The 19,826-nt window shown below is 42.8% G+C and overlaps 1 protein-coding gene across 1 annotated transcript; it reads right to left on the reverse strand.

The window, feature by feature from the left end:
- Positions 1-1,300: 1,300 nt before the first annotated feature.
- On the reverse strand, positions 1,301-18,933 carry znf706 (zinc finger protein 706). The gene is made up of 4 exons (XM_033018950.1): positions 18,785-18,933; positions 12,910-13,046; positions 9,551-9,671; positions 1,301-1,551 (listed from the first exon to the last, which is right to left on the reverse strand). Exons 2-3 carry the CDS (start codon positions 13,042-13,044, stop codon positions 9,576-9,578), a joined length of 231 nt encoding a protein of 76 aa, XP_032874841.1. The 5' UTR covers positions 13,045-13,046; positions 18,785-18,933; the 3' UTR covers positions 1,301-1,551; positions 9,551-9,575.
- Positions 18,934-19,826: the final 893 nt, after the last annotated feature.

Consider the following 19,826-nt stretch of genomic DNA (forward strand, 5'->3'; position numbering starts at 1 on the left):
TCCCAGAAGTGGACAGAGTATCTAAGCGGGTAGAGGAACTGAAAGAAAGGCAAGAAATAGTATTGGGTAGGCTAATGGGACTAAAGGATAATAATTCCTCTGGGCCTGATGGTGTGCATCCCAGGGTCCTCAGGGTGGTGGCTCTAGAAATAGTGGACGCATTGGTGATCATTTTCCAATGTTCAATAGATTCAGGATCAGCTCCTGTGGATTGGAGGATAGCTAATGTTATCCCACTTTTCAAGAAAGGAGCGAGAGAGAAAACGGGGATTTACAGACCAGTTAGCCTGACTTCGGTGGTGGGAAAGATGCTGGAGTCAATTATTAAAGAGGTAATAATGGGGCATTTGGATAGCAGTAAAAGGATTAGTCCAAGTCAATATGGATTTATGAAAGGAAAATCATGCTTGACTAATCTTCTGGAATTTTTTGAGGATGTGGCAAGTAAAATGGATGAAGGGGAGCCAGGGGATTGAGTGTATCTAGACTTTCAGAAAGCCTTTGATAAGGTCCTTGCAACGGGGAAAACCGCATGGTTTGGCAAAGTGTTCACTTAATCCGTGCTTGGTCTCATCGATGTAGAGGCCACAGAGATTAAAACTGTACTCCTGCAAATGCTATGAACTGTAATTTGTTACTTCAGTCTAGTTTCTAGAATGTGGTATTGACCCATAACTTCTGGCTCAGCCACAAGATCATAGATCCAAGGTTAACACAGATTGAGAACACTCAGCATAAAACAAAAACAAACTTTTGGAGAAACTCAGTAAATTTAGTAAGTCCTGACGCAGGGTCTTGACCCCGAGATGCCAACAATTCCTTCTCTCCCCACAGATGCTGCTCAACATGCAAAGTTCCATCAAAAGTTTGTTTTTGTGCCAAATTCCGGTATCTGCAGTCTCAACATGTCTAACCTACGTCGAACAAAGAGTATAATGCAAGTTACAGGAAATTGTGATCCAGTTGTAGAATAGTCCAGACAGGCTTCAACTTATGCTGCACACAGTTTTGACATCAAACCGATTGAAATGATATCTGTTAAGTTGGAACACATCTAAAAATACACAGCAAATTACAACAAGAATATAGTTAAAGCAAAAAGTTACATATTATCAATGAGACAGAAAAGCATGAATATGACTAAGGACAGGGAGAAAGGATGTGCTTTCTTATCCTTTCCTGCAGGAGTGCCACATTATACGTCATTAAAATTTGTATTGTAACTTCAACAGATTGCAAGAGCAATGAGATTTTATACAACCTATTTTAAGATTAAGATATCATAAATGGCAGACAGTGCTGTAAAAAAATCAAATTACTATTTTATTAAATATTATACACAATGAGCAGTTACAAGAGTAGAAATCCTTTTACAATAATCAAAAATTCTGCAATGTCAACAATGCATTAGAGTGGATGTACTCATGGCCCAGAAGGAAATAAAAGGGCAAGAAAGCAATTTATTTGTAGTTCTTTGTTATAGTTGGCCAGAATTAGGCTGCACTTGCAGATTCTTCTTCCAGGATATGGCTTTAATAAGTGACTTGCAGTCTTTGTATAAAGAAAAAAAGAAATTCATCAGTTTAAAATCAGCAAAGAAAAAGATTGCTGGTTGCATGACTGACTTTTCATAAACATTCTTAATATTGCGTATAGATATATATACAGATGTTTGGGACACAGCAATGTCATGTAAATGAAAGTAGTCATGTTTAGTATTTTGTTGCATTTCATTTGCATGCAATGACTGCTTGAAGTCTGCAATTCATGGACATCACCAGTTGCAGGGTGTGTTCTCTGGTGATGCTTGCCAGGCCTGTATTGCAGCCATCTTTAGCATGGTGTTTTGGGGGGCTAGTCCCCTTCAGTTTTCTCTTCAGCATATAAAAGGCATGCTCAATTGGGCTCAGATCGGGTAATTGACAGCCATTCAAGAATTGACCATGTTTTAGCTTTGAAACTCCTTTGTTGCTTTAGCAGTATGTTCGGGATCAATGTCTTGCTGTAGTCATTTGTTTGAACTTGAGCAGATAGGATGTGCCTATACACTTCAGAATTCATTATGCTATTACCATCAGCAGTTGTATCATCAATGAAGATAAGTGAGCCAGTACCTTCAGCTGCCATACATGCCCAGGCCATAACACCCCTACCACAGTGTTTGACAGATGAGGTGGTATGCTTTGGATCTTGGGCAGTTCCTTCTCTCCTTCATACTTTGCTCTTGCCATCACTCTGATACAAGTTAATCTTCGTCTCATGTGTCCACAAGACCTTTTTCCAGAGCTGCGGTTGCTCTTTTAAGTACTTCTTGGCAAATGTAACCTACATAGTCCCCCCATTTCAGGGCACCATAATGTTTGGGACACATGGCTTCACAGGTTGTGTTTAAATGCCTCCTTAATGCAGGTATAAGAGAGCTCTCAGCAAATAGTCTTTCCTCCAGTCTTTCCATCACCTTTGGAAACTTTTATTGCTGTTCATCAACATGACCAAAGTTGTGCTAATGAAAGTCAAAGAAGCCATTATGAGATTGAGAAACAAGAAGGGGGGATCTTATAGAAACTTACAACATTCTTAAGCGGTTGGACAGGCTAGATGCAGGAAGATTGTTCCCGATGTTGGGGAAGTTCAGAACAAGGGGTCACAGTTTAAGGATAAGGGGGAAATCTTTTAGGACCGAGATGAGAAAAACATTTTTCACACAGAGAGTGGTGAATCTCTGGAATTCTCTGCCACAGAAGGAAGGTGAGGCCAGTTCATTGGCTATATTTAAGAGGGAGTTAGATGTGGCCCTTGTGGCTAAAGGGATCAGGGGGTATGGAGAGAAGGCAGGTACAGGATACTGAGTTGGATGATCATATTGAATGGCGGTGCAGGCTCGAAGAGCCGAATGGCCTACTCCTGCACCTATTTTCTATGTTTCTAAGAATAAAACTGTTAGCCAAACCTTAGGCTTACCAAAATCAACTGTTTAGAACATCATTAAGAAGAATGAGAGCACTGGTGAGCTCACTAATCGCAAAGGGACTGGCAGGCCAAGAAAGCCCTCCACAACTGAAGACAGAAAAATTATTTCTATAATAAAGAAAAATCCCCAAACACCTATCCGACAGATCAGAAACACTCTTCAGGAGTCAGGTGTGGATTTGTCAATGACCACTGTCCGAAGAAGACTTCATGAACAGAAATACAGAGGCCACACTGCAAGATGCAAACCACTGGTTAGCCGCAAAAATAGAATGGCCAGGTTACAGTTTGCCAAGAAGTACTAAAAAGAGCAACTGCAGTTCTGGAAAAAAGGTCTTGTGGACAGATGAGACGAAGATTAACTTATATCAGAGTGATGGCAAGAGCAAAGTATGAAGGAGAGAAGGAACTGCCCAAGATCCAAACCAGGGGTCATAGCAGATGAAGTTTAATGTGGATAAATGAGAGGTTATCCACTTTGGTATCAAAAACAGGAAGGCAGATTACTATCTAAAAGGCGTCAAGTTGGGAAAAAGGATCTGGGGGTCCTAGCTTATCAGTCTATGAAAGTAAGCATGCAGGTACAGCAGGCAATGAAGAAAGCAAATGGCATATTGGCCTTTATAACAAGAGGAGTTGAGTATAGGAGCAAATAGGTCCTTCTGCAGTTGTACAGAGCCCTAGTAAAACCACAGCTGGAGTTTTGTGTGCAGTTTTGATCCCCTAACATGAGGAAGGACATTCTAGCTATTGAGGGAGTGCAGCGTAGGTTTACAAGGTTAATTCCCGGGATGGCGGGACTGTCAAATGCTGAGAGAATGGAGAGGTTGGGCTTGTACACTCTGGAGTTTAGAAGGATGAGAGGGTATCTTATTTAAACATATAAGATTGTTAAGGGTTTGGACACGCTAGAGGAAGGAAACATGTTCCCGATGTTGGGGGAGTCCAGAACCAGGGGTCACAATTTAAGAATAATGGGCAAGCCATTTTGAACGGAGACGAGGAAACACTTTTTCTCTGAGAGTTGTGAGTCTGTGGAATTCTCTGCCTCGGGGTGCGGTGGAGGCCGGTTCTCTGGGTACTTTCTAAAGAGAGCGATAGGGCTCTTAAAGATAGCGGAGTCAGGGGATATGGGGAGAAAGCAGGAACGGGGTACTGATTGGGGATGATCAGCCATGATCACAATGGCGGTGCTGGCTCGAAGGGCCGAATGGCCTACTCCTGCACCTATTGCCTACTGTCTATTGTCATACCACATCATCTGTGAAGCACGGTGGTGGGGGTTTTATGGCCTGGGCATGTATGGCTGCTGATGATACTGGCTCACACGCCAGCAGCGTGTTCGTTATTTCTACCTTTTTTGGGTTTTGGTGTGTCTGGTGTTAATTTCTTGATTTTTTTTGGTGTGTCTAGTGTTAGTCTCTTGATAGGTCTTATGTGGGGGGTGGTGGGGAGGGGTAAGGGGGAAACCGCGTTCGGCCGCCTCCACCTCGGAGAGGTGACTTTTTCCATGTCGCCTCCCTCGCGGCCTAACACTAGGTATGTTGCAAAGCCTACCTGAAGCGTCACTGAAAATCTGTCGCTGCGGGTGTGCGCGATTTTGGCGCCGTTTAGAGGGGGGCGGGTTTAAAACGCGATTTTCTCTAGGCTGTTCAAATCGAAGATGTTCAGCCTAGTTAATTATTAACGAAAAATCGCTGGAAGACCCCGTCGCAAAAGCTATTATTAGTTTTAAAGGCCTCGTATAATAGTTATAGTAGTTTAAAAATCAATCTCTAAACCCGCGAACAACGGCAGCTGTCAGGGTCTCATAGAGCAAACAACTGAAGGTATGCTGCATATTTTTACATTAAAAAGGGCTTCTTAAGATCCCTTTATACAAAGTTTAATATTGCGAGTAGCTCATTTTGGGCCAATTATATCCCGCAGTATTTTTCTGGGCATTTGAGGGCACAAATCTACCGCAATGTGAACGTTCTAAACCAGCGCGTTCACAGGATCCCACTAGAAAGCTGATTTAAAATGGACTTTAATTTACAGCAATTGAACACTAAATTCCTTCCATTTGGCCTATAAATGAATGTAAATGAGATTTAAAAATCATGTTTTATTGTGAATTATTTATGAATATTATTTGGACACTTAGGCTATTTAAAAATGTTAATCATTTATTAAGAAATGGATAGATGTTTAGATCTAGTAATTGAAGTTTGAAATTAGCTACACTTGGGTAACTAACTAATTATATGCTTTAATTTCAGGTCATCCAAGTAAGATTATTTTATATTTGTTTCAGAATGGTTCAATCTACGATAACTGAAAATTTCATTCAGTTCTCTTAATTTTTACGAAAGTTATGGGCTTTTGACTGCACACGATCACAGCTTTTTTGTTATGTCCATAGAAAATCAATAGGGAACAAGATGCTAATTTCTGAGTATGAAAATGGCCATAACTTTTTAAATACTTGAGATATGAAAGTGAATTAGGTGTCAAATTAAACTTCTTTTTATGCTTTATCTGATGGGATAAATTACAGACTTGATTTTTTTAATCTCAAAATTTTGTAACATTGCTACTAACACCATGGATTGGTGCGGCCTTTCCCGGAGTCGGGCCCGGAACATCGGCTGCAGGAGCAGCATGGACTTTCCATCGCGGAGCGGGCAAACCCTTGCCGGGGTCGCCAGAGAGGAGTGCTCCGATCGCTGGCCTGGTGACTTTGGCACCGTGGGGACTGTGGTTTGTGGAGCTTTTAGCCACGGGCGTGGAGTGGACTTATCATCCGTAGCCTGGGATCCCTTGCTGGGGATCGTCGGAAAACCGCGGCCTATAACATCCTGAAGCCATGGTTTGCGGAGCTTCTAGCCGCGGGCAGGCCTGGGATCCCTCGCAGGGCATAAGCTCCGACAGCCGACTTACGGCCTACAACATCCTGAAGCCGCGGACTCCGGTAGGAAAGTGCCGATTCGGGACCTCCAAGTGTGTTCCACCTCCTGTACATCGTGCCGTCTGTAGCGGCGACTACGGAGGGTCCATGGCACCAACCGCGGGTGAACAAAGGACTGGCTGAACTTTGTTGCCTTCCACCACAGTGAAGAATGCTGTGGTGGATGTTTGTGTTAAATTTTTATTGTGTATTGTGTGTTCTTTAAGTATATCGCTGCTGGCAAATTCATTTCACTGCATGTGATGTGCATGTGACAAATAAAATTGACTTTGACATTTATCTTCATTGATGATACAACTGCTGATGGTAGTTGCATAATGAATTCTGAAGTGTATAGACACATCCTATCTGCTCAAGTTCAAACAAATGCCTCAAAACTCATTGGCCGACAGTTCATTCTACAGCAAGACAATGATCCCAAACATACTGCGAATGCAACAAAAGAGTTTTTCAAAGCTAAAAATTTGTCAATTCTTGAGGCCAAGTCAGTCACCCGATCTGAACCCAATTGAGCATGCCTTTTATACCCTGAAGAGAAAACTGAAGGGGACTGGCCTCCAAAACAAGCATAAGCTAAAGATGGCTGCAATACAGGCCTGGCAGAGTCTCACCAGAGAAGACACCCAGCAACTGGTGATGCCCATGAATCGCAGACTTCAAGCAGTCATTGCATGCAAAGAATATGCAACAAAATACTAAACATGACTACATTCATTTACATTATATTTCTGTGTCCCAAACATTATGGTGCCCTGACATGGGGATGGGGGACTATGTATAAACACTGTTGTAATTTCTACATGGTGAAACCACAATAGCCTTTATTAAAATCTGACAATGTGCACTTTAACCACATGTGATTTTTTTTCTATTACAAACCTCAAATTGTGGAGTACAGAGGCAAATAAATAAATGATGGGTCTCTGTCCCAAACATTATGGAGGGCACTCTAAGGTTTGATATTACCCCTAAATACATATCAAAGCCGATGGAAATATTTCCAAGATCAAATATTAGCGAAGCCACTTTGCACACAATACCACAAACAAATTGAGATATGTGACATGATATCCCCATGCTTGGTTAATAAGTAATGTAGCTAGAACATTCATACTTCAAATCCTGCAGAGATTGAAGTCCATTTAAACGATTAGTTAATCACAAAACACTTCAGAACAATGCTGATTGTAGTCCCAGTTTATCCGCTCAAATTCTGAAAATGGCACTTGAATCCTAATCTCCTGTTGTTCTGGCAAGGTTTCTACCACGAGCTATATCATGCATTTTGTAAACTGATCGAATAAGTCAACCACCAAAATGTTGCTGTCCTAAATATTAACTCATTGGCTCTCTCCAGTGTGTAAACTAATCAGTTTACAGCATTCCATATTTGATGCTTCTTGACAAATAACCACTATCTTATATTCATGTACAGGTGCACAACCTTTTATCAGAAAGCCTTGGGAACAGACACTTTTCGTAATTCGAATTTTTTCGGCTTTCGGAATGGAAGATTTTTAGCGTGGATTTTAACGGCTGGCTCAGTGGTAGAGTGCTCGGCTCATATCCGCAAGGTCGCGAGTTTGCGCCTCGATCCCGGCAGTTACTCGATCACGAGTTTGAGTCTTCAATGTAGTTTTTTCTTGCAGAATAGGAGAGAATAGGGAGGGTTAGGCTTGGATCATTCTCTGCGAGATGATCTTAGTGCGGGAGACAAGTGTAGGAGAGGTGTACTGACTGTGTGGGCAGAACTTTGGAAGTGATTGCCCACCATTTTCAAAAGCCGCTGTGTCTCCCTGTCCCTGGGATAGCAGGGGGCGATCAAACAGCACAATACCCCTCTCCCCCTCCAACTCCAGAGGAGCCTGCTCCCCGATGGGCCGCTACGGCGACAAGTGGCAGTTCGCCCACAGCCCGAGCTGCGCCCCGTCATCCGCAACCCGGATTCCTCTGGAGTTGGAACGGGGCTGGGCTAGAGTTGCTGCTGGCTGTGGGTCTCTGGGATCTCTGTGCTTGCAGTGGGCCTGGGGGTCGATGTCCCGTTGGTCCTGACGTCTCCGGTGACTGGCACTGACCTGCTGGCATCGCCGACGTGAAGACAGTGCAAAGCCCCCGCGCCGGTGCAATGGGCGGGGAGCTGGAGAGGGGAGGGAAGGGGTCACACACATGGCCGGGAAGCAGATGGGTGTAGGTGGGGTGAAACTGAAGGGAGCGACAATCTGCTGCTGCCTGCCCGCTGAGTTAAAACGTTCCCACGGTAGACTCACGATACACTGTGTATCGTGAGTCTACCGTGGGAACTTTTTAACTCAGCGGGCAGGCAGCAGCAGATTGTAAATTATTAACCCTCCCGCGCAATATACCCTCACCTTCTCTTTTATGAATGGGGATTTAGTTGGCCGCCCTCGGTGAACGTCTTCAAGGACCTTTCTTCAAGGACCGAAAAAATGTCCGGTATTCGGAGCTTTTCGTTATTTGGAATTTCGGATAAAAGGTTGTGCACCTGTACATGGAATTACAAATAGTCTACATGGAAGCTTTAAATTATTTTACAATTCTTGATTGGAACCAGTTTGGAGAAAAACTTCAAAAGTACCGATGGAGAAATGTTCAGAACAATTCAGATGATGTGTGTGTGTGTGTGTGTGTGTGAGAGCGCGTTTGAGTGTGTGCGTCTGTGTCTGTGCGCGCGCGTGTGTGTGTGTGTATATATATATAGAATATGTTCAGAACAAGCATTTGATTGGTTAAACAGTGGCAGGATTTGGACATTTAATCTAATGCCCAATTCACCATTTTTGCAGTTACCCATTTCCACCATCAAGCTAATAATCTAGAGACACAAGGGATATTCCTTATCAAAAGTACCAAGACCATTGGATACAAGAGCAGTGCAAGAAACAGAGCAAGTCATTGTCATTGAGCAAAGACAATGTGTAGCACAAAACAAAATCAAATTAGTATTATGCAGCTTTAGACTGCTGGAAATCTTGCAAGCCATCTTTTTTTAAAGGTTCAGTATTTTTAAGGGGGATAATAGATTTCTGGTTCACGGCAAATTCTTCAGCATATTACAATCTTGGCAAAATATATTGTTTTATTTAGACAAGCCAGATTTCCCATTAAATATACTACTATCTTGTCAAAGTAGCTTCTGCTTACATCTGGGTTTTTCCAAAATTCAATGCAGGCAGTATCTTTTTTGCAAATGTTGCACAATGTCTGCATTGTGCCAACATTTCATGGATCTGAATTTTAGCCTTGAGGCACATTTTTACTGAACAATGCATTATTTTCATGAAATAATCAACTCAAACAAAACTCTGAACATTTATAGATCATTGCGCTTTATCTGCTTATTTATGTGTATATATATATATATATATATTCAATGGTATATGGTCACACTGATCTGTTCTGTATTTATTTATTTATGCCTACTATATTCTGTTGTGCTAAAGCAAAGCAAGAATTTCATTGTCCTATCTAGGACACATGACAATAAACTCTCTTGAATCTACCCCTGAATCTCTGTTCCAATTACGAATAATTTAGTTACATGGATCCAAATAGAGAATGTGGAGTGACAGCTGGTCACATGAAATTTCAAAATATCAAAACAGTACATACCAGAAATAACATGTTGACAATTTATCTATGCCTGCACATCAACAAGTTCTGGTGGCATTGGTGCTTTAGGATGCTTGTTCTCAAAGTGCTGTTTAAATGTTTTTGGATCTGGCATCTGGGTCTAATAGACAAAGTTAGAATCAAATAATCATTAAACACAACTAGAAAGCTAGATCAAAATTTAACAGTCATAACTAAATGAGATTTTAGAAATGTTATTTTCAGTTTAACACAGCTGATCTTTTCAATAATATTTATTTTTCTTTCCAAAAGCTATAATTGAGGTCTGGTCAGTATTCTTCTCTTGAGGAGCAATATCAAACTAAGAATTACTCCAGCTCAGAAAAACCTAAGCACTTTAATACTTTCAAATAGAAATTTATGCTCTAACATAAATTGATGCAATAAAAAGAAATCACTGTGAAGCATATTTAAGGGCCAGAATCCTTCACTGTCAATCTTGCTACCATCAGGTAGTGTTTGATTAGGCAGTTTGGGTTCTCCCATGAGCCAAACTATCACTGGCGAGGAGTTTGGTTAATTTAGCTTTCCATACTGAAGACATAATTTGTTATATGGTGTCTTTTACTTATTGAGTATAAAGAATATAGCACAACTAACCAGCTCTTCCATCTTCAAAATATCTACGTCCTGCCAAAGGTTGTTGCCATTTGCACTGACTACAAAGTAGCAATTTCATTTATTTAGTTAGAATTTTAATTACTTTAAAAGTTAAAAAAACAGATTTATAGACAGTAAACCCTCGCAATAACAGACCTCTTTAGAATGGATTTTGGTTATAGCGGACCGAATTAGATGAAGCAATTAAATGTAATTCCCCACTTTTTAAGAAAGGAAGGAGAGAGAAAACAGGGATTTTATAGACCAGTTTGCCTTACATTAGCAGTGGGGAAGATGCTTTAGTCGATTATTAAAAATGTAGTAACAGCGCATTTGGGTACAACATCGGACAAAGTCAGTATGGGTTTATGAAGGGGAAGTCATGCTTGACTAATCAACTGGAATTTTTTGAGGATGTAACAAGTAGAATGGATAAGGGAGAGCCAGTGGATGTGGTGTATCTGGACTTTCAAAAAGCTTTTGACAAGGTCCCATACAAGAGATTAATGTGCAAAATTAGAGCACATGGTATTGGGGGTAGGGTATTGGCATGGATAGAGAACTGTTGGCAGACAGGAAGCAAAGAGTAGGAATTAACGGGTCCTTTTCAGAATGGCAGACAGTGATTAGTGAGGCACGAAAAGGCTCAGTGCTGGGACCCCAGTTATTTACAATATATATTAACAATTTAGACAAAGGAATCACATGTAACATATTCCAAGTTTGTGGATGACACAAAGCTGGGGGGCAGTGTGGGCTGCTATGAGGCTGCAAGCTGTCTTGGAAAGGTTGGGTGAGTGTGCACATACATGAAAGATATGCAAAAAAAGTAACCATGATATGAGAGAGAGAGCGAAAGGAATGCCAGGGCTACTTGAAGTGAGAGAAATCAATATTCATACCACCGGGCTGTAAACTGCCCGACCAAAATAGGAGATGCTGTTCCTCCAATTTGCGTTTAGCTTCACTGTGACAATGGAGAAGACTGAGGAAAGTGGCTAGTTGTACAGGATACAGGTCCAACAGGCAGTGAAGAAAGCAAATGGCATGTTGGCCTTCATAGCGAGATGATTTGGTCTTCGAGTAGGAGGTCTGACTGCAGTTGTACAGGGCCCTGGTGAGACCATACCTGGAGTATTGTGTGCCATTTTGGTGTCCTATTTTGAGGAAGGACATTCTCGCTATTGGGGGAGTGCAGCGTAGGTTTACCAGGTTAATTCCCGGGATGGCGGGATTGACATATGATGAAAGAATGGATTGACTGGGGTTATATTCACTGGAATTTAGAATGATGAGGGGATCTTATAGAAACATATAAAATTCTTAAGGGATTGGGCAGGCGAAATGCAGAAAAAATGTTCCCCATCTTGGGCGAGTCCAGAACTAGGGGTCACAGTTTAAGAATAAGGGGTAGGCCATTTAGGATGGAGACAAGGAAACATTTTTTCACCCAGAGTCGTGAATCTGTTCAATTTTCTGCCACTGAAGGCAGTGGAGGCCAATTCACTAGATGTTTTCAAGAGAGAGTTAGGTATAGCTCTTAAGGCTAATGGAATCATGGGATATGGTGAAAAAAGTAGGAATGGGGGGGGGGGGGTACTGATTTTGGATAATCAGCCATGATCATATTGAATGGCGGTGTCAGCTCAAAGGGCCGAATGGCCTACTCCTGCACCTATTTTCTATGTTTCTATGAATCTGTTGTAGAAAGAGTTTGTTGTTTCACGGAATGACCATTAGGTGAATGGAGCGATTCTTTGTTTAGTTTAGTTTTAGGGATGCTGGCACAGTACGTTGATGTTGCTATTTTTTCTACTGTCCTAGTAGAAGTCTTTTGAAAACTTGAAGAATTACACATTTGAGCTAATTTAGTTTAGTATAGAGATACAGCATGGAAACACTGAGTCTGCGCTGACCAGTGATCACTTCGTATGTGGGGTGGAGCTGGTGTGACAGGGCACCCGGGGGGAGGGGACCAGGATCGAACCCGGGCCCCCGGCTCCACCAGTAACCCACACAACTTGCATAGCCAATCAAACCACAAATGTGCACGTCTCCATAACATGGGAGGAAACCTGAGCATCTGGAGGAAACCTACGTTGTCACAGGAAGCACCAGAGATCAGGACCAAACTCAAGTCCCTGGCGCTATAAGGTGGCACCACTACCACGTCCCAAGACATTGTGTATTTTATGTGCTTCACTGTTTATTGTGTATTGTATGTTTATTGGTTGTTTTTTCCAATAGTGCTGTACATATGAACCCCCTTATTCAGTTAGAGCAGACAATTGGTAATAATGGACACTATCTCTCCCCGTGTGGTCTGTTATAGCGAGGGTTTACCAGACAGTGAACAATTTCCACCTGCAATATTTTATGGTCTGAGAACTAAAGGACAGTCAATACTGAAGGGAATCAAAATGTGTTAAGATAAATTTATATATAAAGAGTTTGGGATTTATTTGAGCCCAAGCAGAGAATTTAAAGTAATTGGTACAAAATTACATAAATAATTAAAATCCAGGCCATGTAAAGACAACATTGTATAACTAAACGAGTGAAAGAAACCTAACTTACAAAACGGATTTGTGCATGGGCTTAATTGTATAGATTCTAGTCCATAAGGCATATTTGCCATTTTTTCCATTAATAAAGATTAACTGTTGTCACACTTCATTAGGTCCTAAACTAGGACGTAGAGCTGTTCAGAAGAATGCTTTGTCCCCAGCTCCCCTTACCCTACAGACAGAACAAGTGTAGACAAGAGCTGCTTTTGCAGCAGTCTTCTGATCATGTCCCGATTTTTTTTTCTGTTCAGCCTGCTTCTTTGCATTCCGCTGCTGGGACTGCAACTTCTGATGTCCACGGGCCATACCTAAGTAGACAAAATAATAAAAGCTGTAGTATTGGTCAGCTACATGTAGATAGTTCCAATCAAAGATCCTATAGCAAACAAGATAGATCACTCGACGAAAAAGACGTAGTACGGTCATGGGCAGATTCATGGGTAATTTTCGGCCCCATTTCCGTAACCGGCTTCCGTCTCCGCACCAAAGAACACCCCATAGGATACTAGTGCAGAGACGGAAGCCGGTTACGGAAACATCCTCGTACAAATAAAAGTTATTTGGGATAAATCTTCTCCTCATTTTTAGAATTATAATTTATTAACACAAATTGTTCCCCCGCAATGCTGATTACACTGCGAGGCGGGTCGGGTTGGGTTACTGAAATGGATGAAAAAAAGGCCAACGTTTAGCCCCGCTGCGTACTACACGTCAGCCCATTGTATTTAGAAGGAGTGGTCTATCTTGCTTGCTATAGGATCTTTAGTTCCAATAGCACAGGTATATCACATCTCCCAAGCCATGTCCAGGTAACAAATCATAAAACAAAAACACTTTTCCACCTTAATCATGGATTCATGAAGCTTATGAAAAAAGGCACTCATTCAGTGTCCCCCACACCACCTCGAGGCATGGTGACTGAAACTATATATAAAATGCCATGGTTACAACTTTAGCATCAGCTGCACTTACCTCTGGCAATAGGTTTAAAAAAAACATATGCATGAACTACTTTCAGTCCTGCTATCTTCAGCATCTGTAGTAATATATCTCAGGATCCTTCATGTCTCCACTTTTTACTAGTTATGATTTTGTGCAATTCTTGCCTTGTCTGCCACCTTTAATTACAACCCCCTCAATTGCCTTTTCCATTTAAATTCAAATCATTCATTTCATTTGGACTTTAAAAAGTCGGAATTGCAAGACCTGTTGAACCCCACTGTGAGAGAGGTAATACAGCAGCCTAGACCATCAAGTAGTCAGTACGTTTATGATGATCATTTAATTAATTTCAACAGCTTGTTCTAAGAAGCAATAAACTGCAACAAAATTGTGCAATATTTAATACAAACATAGGTTTGAAAGCAAATAGAACAATTTGCTGGAGAAACTCAGCAAGTTGGGTAGCAGCTGAGGTTTTGACATATCTTGAACATTCCTTTACGCCCAGAGATGTTGGTCAACTCACAAAGCTCCTCCAGTAGACTGTTTGTTGCTCCCGATTCCAGCATCTACAGTCTCTTGTATCTTTGTTTGAAAAAAGAGGCAGGCAATGGAGACACCATATGCAGCTTTACAGGATTTTGGTTAGGCCGCATTTTAAGTATTGCGTGCAGTTTTGGTTGTCTCAATATGAGAAGGATGTGGAGGCTTTGGAATGGAGGTTTACCTAAATAATGCCTAGATTCACATTGTGTTTTTGATTTTCAGTTTTTGGACTGAATTCTGTTTTTAATTTGTGTCTCTGTGATGTCTTTATTATTTATTTTATTCTGATTATATGTTTATATTCCTGTTAATCTATGTAAGGTGTCCTTGAGATGTCTGAAAGGCACCCATTAAATAAAATTTATTATTATTATTATTAGATTAGATTGGCTGCAAGGAAAAATTGAACAAACTTGATTTTTTCCCCTCTGGAACGCCAGAGGTTAAGGGAGAACCTGATAGAAGTATATAAAATTTGAGTGGCATAGATAAACTGTCAGAACATTTTGCCCACAGGATGGAAATATCAAATACTAGAGGGCATATCTTGAAGGTGAGGGGCAAAGTGTATAGGAGTTACACAGGGCAGGTTATGTTTTAAAGACGGAGGGTGGTGAGTGCCTGTGACATCAGTGGACTTAGAGAAATGAACCAGAGTATACTGGGCAGAAGAATGGAAGAATGCTGTCAATTTTTGAGACTGGTAAGATGGAAAACTATCTTCTCTTCTTAGACAGCCCGTTACAATCAGGTATTATTTGCTTTAATCCAGTTTTGAGTGGTAGATGAAGAAAATGTGAAAATTACAATCTCTTTGGAGAGGTGGTGCTCACAGGGTGGTACTCGCTAGAATTTAGGAGATTGAGGGGGGATCTTATAGAAACTTACAAAATTCTTAAGGGGTTGGACAGGCTAGATGCAGGAAGATTGTTCCCGATGTTGGGGAAGTCCAGGACAAGAGGTCACAGCTTAAGGATAGAGGGGAAATCCTTTAGGACCGAGATGAGAAAAACTTTTTTCACACAGAGTGGTGAATCTCTGGAACTCTCTGCCACAGAAGGTAGTTGAGGCCAGTTCATTGGCTATATTTAAGAGGGAGTTAGATGTGGCCCTTGTGGTTAAAAGGATCAGGGGGTATGGAGAGAAGGCAGGTACAGGATACTGAGTTGGATGATCAGCCATGATCATGTTGAATGGCGGTGCAGGCTTGAAGGGCTGAATGGCCTACTCCTGCACCTATTTTCTACGTTTCTATGTCTGGATGCTTGCGATCTGGCATGCTCTTGTTTGTCATCAATGCACAAATTCTAGTTTTCTATATTAAACCAAGTGCTTCTTAATTATGAGTGGTCAGGACCAACAATTTCCCAGAATCAGTGAGGATGCTGCCTTTAAGAGTAAAAAGACCCTAATGGGACTAATCTACAGGCCCCCAAACAGTAGTCTGGATATAGGGTGCAAATTGAATCAGGAATTAAAATTGCCATGTAGTAAAGGTAAGGCTACAGTTGTTATGGGAGATTTCAACATGCAGGTAGAATGGGAAAATCAGGTTGGTACTGGACGCCAAGAAAGGGAATTTGTGGAGTGCCTCTGTGATGGATTCTTAGAACAGCTTGTATTGTAGCCTACCAGGGAGAAGGCAATTCTGGATTTAGTGTTATGTAATGAACCGGATTTGATAAAGGAACTTGAGATTAAGGAGCCATTAGGAAGTAGTGACCATAATATGGTCAAGTTTAATCAATAATTGGAGAGGGAGAAGGGTAAATCGGAGGTGTCGGTGTTATTGTTTAATAAAGGGAACTATGGAGCCATGAGGGAGGAGCTGGCCAAAGTTGACTGGAAAGATACCCTAGCAGGGATGACAGTGGAACAATAATGGCAGGTATTTCTGGGAATAATACAGAAGGTACAGGATCAGTTCATTCCAAAGAGGAAGAAAGATTCCAAGGGGAGTAAGGGGTGACCGTGGCTGACAAGGGACATCAGCGACAGTATAAAAATAAAAGAGAAGTACAACATAGCAAAGATGAGCGGGAAGCAAGATTGGGTAATGTTTAAAGAGCAACAGAAGATGACTACAAAGGCAATACGAGGAGAAAAGTTGAGGTACGCAGGTAAGCTAGCCAAAAATATAAAGGAGGATAGTAAAAGCTTCTTTAGGTATATGAAGAGGAAAAAATTAGTTAAGACCAAAGTTGAAGACTGAAAAAGGTGAATTTATTATGGAGAACAAGGAAATGGTAGATGAGTTGAACAGGTACTTTGGATCCGTCTTCACTAAGGAGGACACAAACAATCTTCCTGATATACTAGTGGCCAGAGGATCAGGGGTGACGGAGGAACTGAAGGAAATCCACATTAGGCAGGAAATGGTGGTGGGTAGACTGATGGGACTGAAGGCTGATAAATCCCCAGGGCCTGATGGACTGCATCCCAGGTAACTTAAGGAAGTGGCTCTAGAAATCGTGGACACATTGGTTTTAAATTTCCAATGTTCTATAGATTCAGAATCAGTTCCTGTGGATTGGAGGGTAGCTAATGTCATCCCACTTTTTAAGAAAGGCGGTAGAGAAAAAACAGGAAATTAGACCAGTCAGGCTGACATCGGTGGTGGGGAAGATGCTGGAGTCGATTATAAAAGATGATAGCTGTAACAGGATCGATCCGGGTCAGCATGGATTTACGAAAGGGAGAGAGAGGGGGAGAGATGACTTTTATGTAGTTGTGTGTCTTGTTGCTCTTTTAGTATGGCTGTATGGTAATTCGAAGATCATTGCACCTTAATTGGCACAAGTGACAATAAAATACCTTTGAAAACCCACTAGGCTTCTTGGAGACCTGTACAGATCTCTTGAAATGCATTAACCGGTAATTCCTGGCAATGAAGATGCTATTTTTTACCCAAAAAGGCACGAAAGTTTACCTGCGACTTGGAGGCCGAAGGTTAGATTGTTAGCCAAGAAAGATAGACTTGGCTATCCATCAGTACAGCAACATCAAGAACGATGTTCTATCCCTCATTGCTGGCAGTTGATGGGATGCGGCTGTAAAAGGACAGCGCTGCTGTGGGGAGGGGGTGGTTCCTTTCACAGCGTGTGTGGAGTCTGGCCAGGGGTAAAGTTGCGGGGAGGGCAGGAGCATTGAGAAGAAGGTGGTCGGGAATCATGCCAGCAACTCACTCACCACTGCCTCCGGGCGCCGAGCCACCACATTGTGGCTAGGGAGGGAAGTAGCTCGGGTGGCTGCGAGCGGGCGCCGGGATCAGACAGCGAAACCGGCCGCCACCTCAGCGCCTTCTGCCGGCCCGTCAGCCAGCCACGGTGTCCTTCGCCACCGGTGGAGGTGGTGGTTGGCGGCTAGCTACTGGGTGGAAGGCTGGCTGCTCCGTCCTGGGCTCTCTCTCTCTACTAGTCTCGGTGCAGGCGACCTGGGTGCTACAGCTATTCCCGGGGACGCGAGCGATCTGGGAACTGTAGCCAGGCAGGTATGCAATGTTGCCGACCCCTGGACAGTCCCAGGCTGGACTATACCAAACCCTTGATCCTGTCCTACCATCCCAAAATGTAACAACTTAAATTGGGGGGTGCATCTTCGACGCAGGTGCGTCATCATTGCCGGGAAATACGGGTATATAGAATAGTATGGCTTAGGTTTTTGGTCAATGCTAATGGCTAACTGAAAGGTAAATTAGAGTGAATCCTTTAACACTAACTATTCTTTGGAAATGAAGTTAAGAGTCAATAACGTGGTTCTGCAAACACTTGGTAGCAAGAACCGATAGACGATGACAACTTCATTTCTGTCAAGAATGTTGGTAAACCAGATTAGAGTATCTCCTTGTAAAAAAAACCCCAAGGAACTGGAGGTGTTGGTTTATACCAAAGGTAGACTAAAATGCCGGAGTAACTCAGCGGGTCCTGGAGCATCCATCCCTGGAGAACATCATGTTAACATGGGAGTTCCGACTCATGTCATGGAGTGCTGCCTGATCCGCTGAGTTACCCCAGCATTTTGCGTCTACCTTTGGAATATTTTCGTCTTTACTATCAGCAGGCACTTTACATGCACTTTAGATACATTTCAGTTCACTCCAAAATCTTTGGTTCACTCTATCAAACTGCTCCCGATGAGCAAAAGCAAGGGCGCCGTTCCTGCAAGAGAAACTCACTCAGCACCAGAAATAATGCTGATCTTTCTTTCATTTCGCGATTTCTAGATCGCCAAATCCTCGTTGTAGGTCTTAAGTCTTACATACTAATCGAACACATATCTTGCAAGTGGCCTCTGCCGGGCAAGTTTTAAAAGTTATACAGGATTCACACAAGTAAAATCATCTTGGATTCTCATCACATCACATGGCAGCAGAGTCAGAAACTTCCCCCAAGAAGAGCTTTATTACTCACTCTAAACCGGAGCGTCACTAAGTCACAGGCATCGGCGAAAACCCCACAACCTCCCAATCTATGATTTACCCTTTTCTGTCGCTCCTTTTGAAAAGGCTATTTTCTAACCCTACCCTACGGCATCTGACTGAAGTTAAGCGTCGACTCACCGGACAAGACACGGCCGGGCCGGGCCGGGCTGAGCTCGCGAACACAATGGAGCCGCCGGCACTCGCGGCGCGTGGAAGGAAACCGAATGTCAACGGTTGCCCGAGACAAATGTCAAACCACGTCCCCGCCCCCGCACCGCACGTGACCAACTGACATCACTTCCATATAAGGTGCGCTCGTGGTTCCGTCGCACTCAAACTCACCAAGCGCATCGTCAGCGGGTTGCTGGAGAACACGTGCTGGAGTCACCCCCCCCTTCCCCCCTCTCTTCCCCCCCTCCTCCCTTCCCCCCCTCCTCCCTTCCCCCCTTCTCCCTTCCCGCGCCATCCCTTCCCCCCTTCTCCCTTCCCGCGCCATCCCTTCCCCCCTTCTCCCCCCTCCCCCTCCTCCACCCCCCCTCCTCCTCCTCACCCCCTCCTCCTCCTCACCCCCCCTCCTCCTCACCCCGGCATCACACACACACACTATGGGTGGGCTCGTCCCAACGCAATATTCCACCTCTCCACCAATTCCAATATACACACACACTTAAGCACACACACCTCACACATGCACTCACACAAACACACATACGCCCACACACACACACACACATATGCTCACACACACATACATCACACACATACACTCGCACACACACATACACTCGCGCACATATACACACATACACTCAGACACATACACTCAGACACATACACTCACACACACACACTCACATACACACACACACTCACACTCAGACACATACACTCACACTCAGACACACACACACACACATACACTCACACACACACACATACATTCATACACACACATACACACACATACACTCACACACACACATACATACACTCACACACACACATACACTCAAACACACCCATACACTCACATACACACTCACACACACACCAAAAATCACAGTGATACAGGGTACCATTTTTTCTAAAATCAATATACAGGAAGTAGTCAAGTTGAGACTTTTAATTATATAGATATTATTCATTCGCTCCTTTTACCCCATCCTCCGCCCTATCCACT

This window comes from Amblyraja radiata, chromosome 4, assembly GCF_010909765.2.
Source record: "Amblyraja radiata isolate CabotCenter1 chromosome 4, sAmbRad1.1.pri, whole genome shotgun sequence".
Classification (NCBI taxonomy): domain Eukaryota; kingdom Metazoa; phylum Chordata; class Chondrichthyes; order Rajiformes; family Rajidae; genus Amblyraja; species Amblyraja radiata.